We start from the raw sequence: 11,633 nt of genomic DNA on the forward strand, positions 1-11,633 counted from the left end.
ACATAAGTATATCAAAGAAAAATTCAGAAACCAAGAAAACATATTCTTGCATTTTACATGGGTCATTTGATGCAGAAATTTCTCTTACTCTTCCCTTAAATTGCCTCTGTAAATCACATTATTCTGAAAGCTCACAGACACATTTTTATGATTTAGATGATGAAAAGATTTTATATTAGGAACTGACAGGGATGAGTTTCAGGGTTCATCTCCATGTGCCTCTGAGTCACCCCCACAGAATAACGAAGCTAATATCCAGTGGTCCAACAGTTAAAATAATTGATGAGTGTGTGTTGAATCCTCAGGAGAGAAGGGAGGAAGAAAGAAAAAAAGGGGAGAGAAGAGGCTTGGAGGGGGGAAGAGAGGGGGGCAGGTGCTGATTTCAACCCTGTAGCGTCAGGATTGCGTCAATTCAGGTTTCAGCCACGTCTGGAGTCTCGGAGACGAGCTGCTCAGAAGAGCCAAAACAGGAACAGGGGCGGCAAATCACGGTGCGAGGGCGAGTGGACCTCCCCCTTCGCCTCCTCCCTGTTCCAGGCGCAGGTCCCCTGGGCTCTGCGCTGTTGTTTTCAGCACTCGGGAAAGCCGGCGCTTCAGATCTAGGCAAGTGAACCGAGCCGGAGTTTTCCTTTCAGCACCTCGGACAGAGCACGCAGCAAAAAATGGCTCCGATCACTACCAGCCGGGAAGAATTTGGTAAGCAAGTTACTCAACTTGCAACTGCGGTTGTCCCTGGAATACTCCGGGTGGGCTGTGTTTTGTTGTTGTTTGTTTTTGTTTTAGTTTTTATTCCGCGGGATGTTGAATATAGATTGACTCGGTAGTTAATCTGAAAGGGAAATTAGAACAATAAACAGGTAATCGTGGCTTATCTCGGTTGTTTCTCCCGTCCTTAGTATCTTTCTCCTTAAAATTGCCTTCTGCTAGGGCTATTTTACATCCAGGAAGTTCCTTAAATGTTCAAGTAGCTCTGTAAATTGCAGCACGCGCCAAGGGAAGGGAAAGGAGTCTGTCGTCTGCTTGTTTGTGTCATTAATTTTATAGGAGATTTTTACTTGTAGGTAAATTTAGGGGAAGCCGAATGTTCTGTGATTACATAAGGGTTTGATCTTGGCGTACATAACACAACTTACATATGGGGGGTTTGAGAAAATATATTTTATTAAGAGAGTGCACCCTAAGGACGTTTTCTCTGCTGTGTTTTTATTGTATCCTTGAAATATGTTGCTAGTGAAAGAGGCAGAGTCCTAAGATGCCAGATGGAGTTAAAGGGATATTTGAAATGAGGTAGCTGAGCCCAGCTCAGAGAGATGGGGGAAGTGTTGTGGGTCAAACAGTTAGCTAAAAGCTTCTGGAAACTAGGATTAGTACTCTTATTTTTCCAGTTCAGTTTCCTTTTTCCTGTCCCATATTTTTGACACCATTGCTTTCTTCTCTTTCAATAAGTAAAATCAGATGTACTTCGTCAAATAAAAAAAAAAATCATACTGTAGATCTCATTACATTCCGAAGATCAGAGATCTGAGTTTTACTGACTTTACAAGTATTAAAAAATAAAAACAGAGAATTTCATAGAACTTTGCCAATAAAGAATGATATCTATAAATGCATGATGTTATTAAACTAAGTGAAATGACTGAGATTTTTGCTTTCGTAAAGCTTAAGACCTTATTGGTAGGCTTAATACACAGGGAGTAGTAAGCCTTTCTGTGTTATGTTGAGTATTTTGTCATTTGATATAAGTATTGAATAGAGACAATTTGTCATATTATATTCAGAAATGGGTTTCTTTCACAGACTTCTCTTTGGGTGATAGAGTTTATATTGTTTTGATGTTAATCACAATTTCTGACTTGAAAGTCAGAGATTTTCTAAAACTGAGGCATTTTCAGAAACTGTACTAGTGAAAAATATGTTTCAGCTTGAGGCATCAGTCCATTTAGAAAAAAAAATCATTTTCTATGGCTTGTATTGTTCTTCTTGCTTTTATTAGTTCATGACTTGCTTTTGCTTCCTGGCCTTGTTTTATTAGAGAGTCCAGGAGTGATTTTTTTTTTCTACCACAAAGACTTGAATAGAAGAAAAAACTGAAAAGCTGATACTAAGTTTAGCTTATTATCTTTTTTATCTCTCGCCTCATTCTTTTTCTGTAACATTTGCTACTCTTTCTGTTTGGGGTTTTAAAAGGGTTATCTTTTATCTTCTGTGATTTAGTTTCTTGATATAGTTAAGCAACAGAATATTTTATTGTTGTTTCATCTTGCTTTTTTATCTTCTTAGATACTTCTGCTTTCCTTTGAGATTTCTAAATGTTTTAGAGCTTCCTGTAAATCTTTGAGTTTAGTTTGTGGTCATGAAGTAGATAGGCAGAAGGTCTGGAGGGATGAGAAAGGGGAGTAACAAAAGATTATTCCTTTATGGGTTATTTTGACAAGACTTAACCCTCTCCTGACTGGAACTTGTAACTTTATTCTTCAGTATTTGGCATGAAAAAAAATAGATTGGCATGGAACTAAATGTGGATAATATTATATTAGTAATATTCACTTTGCTTATATTAAACATTGACTAATTGGTGCATTGTGTCCTGGTGTAGTAATGCTGCTCTTACACACATTGCTAATCATCTGTGGGATAAATATGCTTACATAAGAAATATGATAAGCCTCATGCATAATCAATGTTACCTAATGTCAGTGTAATTTAATGTGCCCTCATTCCAGGAAAGAATGCCAATTTCAATTTGTTTATCATTTGCCATGTGGGAATGAACTATGCTAGGAAAAATCAGTTATGGATAACATTGAACTTTAAATTATCTATACTCAATTACTCTTCTCATTACCTGTTAAGGAATGATGATTCATTTAGAATCATTGTTCTGCTTTATCCTATATAGGTGTAATTAATTTGTGCTTCAGACAATTCAGTGTTTGAGGAATTTGGGGATAGTATTCAAGGAGTTTGTAGTGTTATAAGTTATGCAATATCAATATCCTATTGATCTTTTTAATTATTACTTTCCATATATATGTATTTCTTTTATCACTGTTGCATAATTTGGATGGATATTATTAATGAGTCTGTGACAATGGCAGATAATGTTCCACCATTTCTTAAAATTACCTGAATCACTGAGTCCCTAGACATTTGCTGCTTGGATCCTGGGTAAATACAGAACAACTAAGAATACAGACTCTCCCAGTATTTGAAGAATGTGCATTTAAAGTTTTATAGTCAGTAAGAATTGATGCTTCTGGAAAGTCTCTAAATGTCAATGAAAACATAATGCAATTAGTACTGACCCATCATGCTACATTGACTCATCTGTAAAGACAAAGGTAGGTCAGGGCCATTTAGCATTCCCTCACCGTTGACTCAGGCCGTTTCACTTTTTCATTTCATTTATGAAAACTACTGACATGAAGAAGTTTCTATTATCCTGTATTTTTTTCCCTGTGTGTCACACAAAGGGTGTGCTTTTTTTTTCCCCTGAAGGTGATATGAAATGTGTACAGAGCTCATGCCCAGAACAGTAGGAAAGTAATTCAGTCTGTGCCACCTACAGCAACTGCCAGCTCTAGGCTGCTTTTCACATAGGCTCCTGTCTCCAACTCTTCCCCTTTAATATATGTTATTGGTCTTTTGATTTTCCAGATGAAATCCCCACAGTGGTGGGGATCTTCAGTGCATTTGGCCTGGTCTTCACGGTCTCTCTGTTTGCATGGATCTGCTGCCAGAGAAAATCATCCAAGTCTAACAAGACTCCTCCGTATAAGTTTGTGCATGTGCTGAAGGGAGTTGATATTTACCCCGAAAACCTGAGTAGCAAAAAGAAGTTTGGAGCAGAGGACAAAAATGAAGTAAAGAATAAGCCAGCTGTGCCAAAGAATTCATTGCATCTTGACCTTGAGAAGAGAGATCTCAATGGCAATTTTCCCAAAACAAACCTCAAAGCTGGCAGTCCCCTTGATCTGGAGAACGTGACCTCGAAGCCCTTTGCAGAAGGGGAGAAGGAAGGGGTTTCCCCTGATAGCTTAAAGTCCAGCACTTCCCTCAGTTTAGAAGAGAAACAAGAGAAGCTTGGAACCCTCTTCTTCTCCTTAGAGTACAACTTTGAGAAGAAAGCATTCGTGGTAAACATCAAGGAAGCCCGTGGCTTGCCAGCCATGGATGAGCAGTCGATGACCTCCGACCCATATATCAAAATGACGATCCTGCCAGAGAAGAAGCATAAAGTGAAAACCAGAGTTCTGAGAAAGACCTTGGACCCGGCTTTTGATGAGACCTTTACCTTCTATGGGATCCCGTACACCCAGATCCAAGAGCTGGCCTTGCACTTCACAATCTTGAGTTTTGACAGGTTTTCAAGAGATGATATCATTGGAGAAGTCCTTATTCCTCTGGCAGGAATTGAATTGTCTGATGGAAAAATGTTAATGACCAGAGAGATTATCAAGAGAAATGTCAGGGTAATTCATTTGTAGTGCTTAAAAAATTTACAAACAATCTCTTAATGTAGCTTTTTTATATCTAGGGGGGTTTTCATTAGGATGATAAGTTTTGTAGATATCACCTTTACCATGTTTAATTGTTATTAATCATAAGGAAATGGAAGCAGGGGAATAGAGTGGATGAAAGAAAATTTAATTCACAGCTGAGATGATTAAAATATTTTAATGATATAAAAAATAGACATCCTTTATAGATATTGAAATATTACATATAAATAGTTTTTGTCAATTTCTAGCACAAGCAATTTGTCTAAGATGCCACTCAACTAAAATGTAGGCAAATATTTATTTATACTCAGGCTAACAAAGTTAGCATAATTGGATTTGAAATTGAAATTGAAATTGAAAATTAAATCAATTTATCCTGAGGATTTGGAAGTTGTATTGACTTTTCATAGAATTGCTTCTCCAGGAGGAGACAGCACATCATATTGAATTATAAATGTTCATCTTTGTGTGGTGTAACAGGAAATGAGTTACTCTGCCTTCACAGTTGTACTACTTCGGTAGTTCTGGGAGGATTAGGAAGTATGACATTAGTCAATCAAATTGAATCCTCTTTCCACATTAAATAGAGAACTCAACCAATTCCAACTGTAGTATTTCAGAATAACTTGTGTCTATAAGGCATAATTTCATAGAATACCGTAAAGCTCATTTTGACTGTATCTTTGCCTCGGCCTCTTCGTTGAAATTAATGGAAGCCAAGGTCCAGGTACATTAAGTAGCTTGTATGAGACACCCAGCTGTTTAGTGGCAGTGGGAGTACCTTTCTGTGCCCTAGCCTTATTCTTCTTGAAGTGTTTATTCATACAGCGACCCCCTGTCAGCTTTTGTTTAAATATATAGTGAAGTTTTAGGAGCTCTGGTCCAGGCACTATTCTTAGTTATAACCAAGCCCCAAGGTTATATTTTGTTACTTTCAGTTAAAACTTGTACTTTGAATTCTGAGTAATCTTATATAATGTCTTTAGAGTACAAATAAAACCTAAGTATCATGCAAAGAAGGATCCTGTAATATTGTCCAAACACAAAGCATTAAAAATTGAGTCAATTCTCTCTAATACTTAATTCACTCCTTACATTAAATAGGACTTTGGGTGGGGGCTGGTTGCAGAGAATTTTAACTCCATCATCCATGTGGACCCAGAGAGTGATGGGGGTCTGAATAAAGTTCAGTTGGTATGAATTCAAATTGCAGTAATCTCAGCGCTAAAGAATTTAAAATCAAACTTAACATGAGTCATTTTGCCTTCTAACAGATTATTTAAATTACTAGATAATTTGTTACTATTGATAACTTTAAAAAGTATAGATTTAATTTAGAAAGCAAAAGCTAAACATACCTCTGTATAGGCTATACTCTAAATATCCTTTAAAACATTTCTAGTAAGGGGTGTGGCTAACTCAGTTTTAACATCCTGTAGTACCTAAAAGCACCACAAGATGGCAGGCAGTCGTTTTTAGGTGGTGATGGTACTACACAAAAGCTTGTTACTCTAGGATTCCCTAGCACTCTAAGCTAAAGATAAGTGGAAAAGTTACATTTAAATAACAATGCTATCACATTGCTTGAAAATGTTAATATAAGTACATATTTAAAAGCAAAAATTAATAAGTATACCACATCTTCCTTTGTTTAGAAGTCTTCAGGACGGGGAGAGTTGCTGATCTCTCTCTGCTATCAGTCCACCACGAACACTCTCACTGTGGTTGTCTTAAAAGCGCGACACCTGCCCAAATCCGATGTGTCCGGACTTTCAGGTAAGAATGCCTCTGAAAAAAACTCAGGCTCCACATATAAGTGAGAGCCACTGGGCAAAAGAGTTAACTGACATCGTCATGATTCTGATTTGCCTTTTAGTCACAATCACAAGTGCTGTGATTGTCTTCCTGGTTCTCATTTTCTGGGCTAACGACGTGATCCAGTGCCATTAGCCAGAGGAAGACAATGGCATAGGTCTAAGGTCTAAACCAAAGGCAGGACAGGGTCGGTGTCCGAATGGGGTTCCGCAGAAAGCAGTGATAAATGCAGTGACGAGGGGCCATGCCAAAGACCCAGCAGTGGGTGTAAAGTGAAGGTGTGGAAGAGCCCTTTTCAATTTTAGTATTTTAAGTGACCCTGACACTTCTAATATTCTATTATGTTTCCTTTTGATTTTTTTATGTCTGCTGTAAGAATTACCTTTTGGTTTTGTAGCTAATTAAAAAAAAACAGTTGTATTGCATGATGAGAAAGAACACGTGACCTATGGGTTAAAATGACCAGAGTTCAAATCCTAACCCTTCCATTTCTTGACATAGTCAGCCTGGGTATGTTTCTTAAACTCTGTATGAATTGGACTTAATACTTATCTTGAGGTGGGTTGCGAGGACTAGAAAAATATTAATATTTCATTAAATATCATCTATTATTATTATTATTATTGGATAACAGAATTTGAGAACATGGTATGGTCTTAAAGGTTTAGATTAGGGAGTTAAAATTAATCCATATGCTGTAAGCAGAAAAAGGCCAAAATAATATAATTAAATGTGCGATAAAGTAGCATGATCCTACAGTCCACACAATAGCAGTGACATGGGAAGGTCAACAATGGGAAATAGAAAGCAATCCCAGTAGATGATTAAAGATGCATAAAAAGTTAAAGCCAAAAAGGGCATTGCCATTGTGAATTCTTAGTGTCTGTTCAACAGAAAAAGCAACCCAAGCTCAGAAAGCTACAGAGACTTATCCAAAGTCACACAACCTGGTAAGGTTAGGTGTTCACCGATGTTTTTATTTCCTTCTATCCTACTACTGAAATGAGTTATTAGCAATTAGAATATGTCATTAGAATATTCTCTTTTCTTCTTCTTTATTATGTCTCTTCATCTTGTCATTACAGTTCCTTCCTAATCCTCTGGTTTAGAACCATTTTCTCTCCTGCTGTACATTCTTAGTTAATTTGTTGACAAGAGAGAAGCTGAGATTTATGCATACTTTTGCCCTACCCTGCCTCATTTTCACTGCAAGCATATTTTATAGGCAGGCAGTCATCTCTAAGGACACTGTGATGCCAAGGCCAGCTCCCTAGCCAGGGCCTGCTTCTGTAATGCCTGTTGCTTACCATTGCAGACCCCTACGTCAAAGTGAACCTGTACCATGCCAAGAAGAGAATCTCCAAAAAGAAGACTCACGTGAAGAAATGCACCCCCAACGCAGTGTTCAATGAACTGTTTGTCTTTGATATTCCTTGTGAGGGTCTTGAAGAGATAAGTGTTGAATTTCTAGTTCTAGATTCCGAAAGGGGATCCCGCAATGAGGTCATTGGGCGCTTGGTCCTGGGAGCCACCGCGGAAGGAACGGGTGGAGAGCACTGGAAGGAGATCTGTGACTATCCCAGGAGACAGATCGCCAAGTGGCACATGCTCTGTGATGGTTAGCATCCTGGCCAAGCGTTGGGACTTAATGATTTTTACTAGGCGAGGGACATTTCTTTTTTTCTTTCTGATATGTGATTGCAAGCTTGTGACCGCAAGCTACCTTTTCTTGTTGTTGTTGTTGTTGTTAGAAATGGATCGGATTCACAGACCAGGAAGTAACTGTCAGTGTGAATCCTGATAATGTCCCCCTTTACTAGAGACATTGGATCAATTTTCATAAGATATTTAATTTCCACTGCAGGTTACCAGTAATACAAAAAAGAGTGGTCAAGCGTTTTACAAACCGTGATGTGGTACAATTCCATGTCATGGCTGTGGTTTAGAAGGTGACACTCTTGTCGGAGTGAGTCACTGGGAGTTAATGGGAGTGTTAACATTTAGGAATGAAAAACATGTCTTATGAAAATCCATCCCTTTTTCTTCAAGTGGGGAAATCAGTTTTCTTTACATCCAAAGATATTGAGGAAGTGTTTTCTAGTTTGTTTTTATTAATTATGTCATGTGCAAATGGTGTCCTGCATATAAAAGTATGTGGTCATTACTCTTTGTTTTGTAATTACTTGATACAATTCTGTCATAAGAGGAGTAACTTAGGTTTGCTTCAAAAGAATAGTGAACAAACTGAGTAACCATTCTATCAAAGGGCTGAGTTAAGAACACTGTGGCTGAAATATGATGTTTCTCCCCTCTTACGATTACATGTGAATCAAATGTAAAATATAATCTCACATAAGGACCATGGCCTTGACTTATTTACTGCCTACCACAAGCGTCAGTGTGGTCCTAGGAAGCCCTATTTACCTTTGTGAAGTTGTTGAATTAGCTAGTGAGTCAAGATATAAACTTCAGGTAGAAATCCAGTTAGGAATGCAGTTTTCTTGTAGGAAATATGTAAAGTACACTCAGTATGCAAGTGTACACTCAAGGCCTTCTCTTGCACACAGAGAGGGCATGGCCAACTAGGTCTTCATTGAGTTCCTCTCCAGAAAGAACTAAGGTACTATTTGAAAAGAAACAAAGGAAGGCTGAAGTTTTAACCACTGCCAGACGGAAAGCGTTAATTACTAAAACCAAGATTAAGAAGTTGTTATACAGCAAGCCTAGTACAATTTACATATGTTCACACAAAATATATTTAGGCTGCCAAATTAGCACAATAAGGAATGTTTCACTAACTTTTCTCAGCTGATTTGTCTTGAGCTGTTTTCTGTGGAACAGTTTATAGGCAGACTTGTGTCTTACACGGTTTTTCCAGTGCCAGGGACCTGAAATTCATTAAGAACCTATTGGAGTAAAGCAGTGCCCTGTGAATGAACTTGAGGTAATGTTACTATCTTTAAGTATTTAGAGAAGTATGGGTGAAACTCGGGTACAGTTGAAGTATTAATTATGCAAGTTAGCAAATAAAGTCTACTGAAAATTTTACATTTTGAGTCAGGTTTTGTGTCAGTACTTTAGCAGTTTTTTGAGAATGTGTTTGATATCTCCGTGTTTGTAAATTCTATGACAATGCATTTTCAAAACAACTTCTACATGCTTTTTATGACTATGCCTAATGTATAGAAAATGTTTTACATGTACAAAAATTGAAACTGACCTCTTTTTGTGCTTTAAGATGACTTTGGGATTGAAAAGACCATTCCCCACTCACTTCCTTCATTCCACCACACGTCACCTCTTCACATCTTGGTCCGCTCAGCATTTCCATGAAAGCAAAATGAAGTGAATTGTAGTCAGTGTGTGGTTTGGGGAAGATGATGGCCTTTTAATGTATGTATATGTGGTACATGGGCCATGCACTATAATACATTTTGGAGCTCTGCACATTTTTGAGGAGTCAACCCGAAGTACCCTTCACAGCTGCCAGAAGTTTGTTGTGGTACCAAGTGAAGGGTGGTTGTTGGAAAAGGGTGATAATTTTTTTTAAGTGGAACAACAAAACCAACAACACATACTTTTGAAATTACAGTGATAATTTGTAAATAGTTTTTAGTTATTAAAACTTAAAGTGTTTTTTGCGTGTGAAAAGTTGAGTAATACTATTTGCAACTGCTTTTAAGAAAAGAAAGAAGAAAAACTAAAAGGGAATTGAAACAGGCAGGGACATATGTGATCCCGTCATCTTCTGACAGTTGTACTGTTTTATAATACATTATGATATCAATGTGGATACCCTGAATTCTGTTGCAAATCCTGCACTGTATTAAACATGTAAATTAATTGTTTGTCTGATTAGCCAATCTCACCACTCCAATGGGGAGGTACTTGCTTTTGAAGAACTGTGTAATTCAGTAACTGACTTGTTCTGATGTTGTAACTCAGTAGAAGTGATTTGGAAGGAAGCATGGCGTATGAGATGGTGTCTGTTCTTTCGTGCCAGCAATGTATGATGTTTGTAAGACTATGTTTGTAAGACAAGAATAAATTGCTGCTTTTGCCCAAACCCATTTTAACTCAAACTTCCTGCTGATAGGCCCTGTAATAAGGCATCTCTTATTTCTTTCTAAGCCCTCGAGTTTCTCTAAAGGATCTCCTGTCATGGATTAGGAAACAATAGTGACTCAGCACCCAGATCATTTACAGATCTGATTTTATTTTGCCTAATCTTCATAACAATCATCTGCGACAATGATCATTATCCTTATATGGAAGCGAAGCCTGAGACTCAAGAAACTTAGGCAATTGACTGCAGTGCAAGTATACAGATATTCACATTTCCCTGTTTATTAAATGAACAAACCCATGTCGTGTAATATGGAGAGCTTTCCCTGGTTCCATACAGAAAGAGATAGTGCTCATTCCTTTTTACGGCCGTATAGTACTCCACCACGGCATCATTTTCAAGTGATCATTTGTGAACATATTTGTGTTTATTCTTCTATTATAATTAAGGACAGAATAAAAAAGAAGTGTGTGTTTTATTGATCTTTACATTTCCAAGGTAGGTAGGTTGTATATACTAGGTTCTGTTAATATTCAATTTAAGTCTGAGCTACCATAACTGTCAGATTAGAGGCAAATTTAATTGATGATTTATGGGAAAATGTCCTTAAAACCACTATTATTCAAGAGTAGTAGTAAAAAAAGTGACTCCAAAAATATAAAAGGATTTTTTGTCATTCCGATGTACTTCATTATATATGAGAAGCGGTATACCAATAACAGATATCCCAAATTTTTTAAAGGTGGTTTTAGGGTGAACTAGCTTTTGTTGTTTGTTTTCTGAGAACTGAATTTGCACTCCCAATTTCTAATATTAAGCTAACAATGGAGTGGTTTCATATTCCTTGTAGGATATCACCTGATGTCAATGAAATATAATTTAAAAGCAACTGGGATATAAATTTGAATTGAAAATTTACTGTGGATAATTTGAAATCCTAATGTTGAGATTATACAGCACACATGAAATATGACCCAATGAAATGCCAAAGTTCATGTAAGCACAAGAGTTCCGGAGCAAGGAATTATGGGATGACCTACCCAGGTGGCCTGTGCAAGGTCATGCAGAGAGCAAATGGGAAATCACAGCAAGCAAGGAGATGGTCAGGCCAGTTCCTTAAATGTCCACGTGGCTCAGGTGGAGGAGGCTGGAGCACAATGAATGTATTGCCTCAGGCTCTGCTACATCAGAGGTCACTTATTCAGTGGAGGACCCTTAAAGACACGTGGCCTTTAGATGGGAAGGAGGTC

The 11,633-nt window shown here is 37.6% G+C and overlaps 1 protein-coding gene across 1 annotated transcript; it reads left to right on the forward strand.

Moving 5' to 3' along the window:
• Positions 1-320: 320 nt before the first annotated feature.
• On the forward strand, positions 321-10,383 carry SYT4 (synaptotagmin 4). Its single transcript, XM_028524797.2, has 4 exons — positions 321-696; positions 3,658-4,472; positions 6,158-6,278; positions 7,633-10,383. The coding sequence occupies exons 1-4, from the start codon at positions 663-665 to the stop codon at positions 7,938-7,940; spliced, it is 1,278 nt and encodes a 425-aa protein (XP_028380598.1). The 5' UTR covers positions 321-662; the 3' UTR covers positions 7,941-10,383.
• Positions 10,384-11,633: the final 1,250 nt, after the last annotated feature.

Source organism: Phyllostomus discolor, chromosome 9 (genome assembly GCF_004126475.2).
Source record: "Phyllostomus discolor isolate MPI-MPIP mPhyDis1 chromosome 9, mPhyDis1.pri.v3, whole genome shotgun sequence".
NCBI lineage: Eukaryota > Metazoa > Chordata > Mammalia > Chiroptera > Phyllostomidae > Phyllostomus > Phyllostomus discolor.

What these genes read in the sequence shown, in the direction of transcription:
- SYT4 (XM_028524797.2), top strand. Translation starts at nt 663, where the DNA reads ATGGCTCCGATCACTACCAGCCGGGAAGAATTTG. An exon ending in TTATCAAGAGAAATGTCAGG is followed by an intron (nt 4,473 to 6,157) that starts GTAATTCATTTG and finishes TCCTTTGTTTAG; the next exon opens with AAGTCTTCAGGACGGGGAGA. An exon ending in CGATGTGTCCGGACTTTCAG is followed by an intron (nt 6,279 to 7,632) that starts GTAAGAATGCCT and finishes TTACCATTGCAG; the next exon opens with ACCCCTACGTCAAAGTGAAC.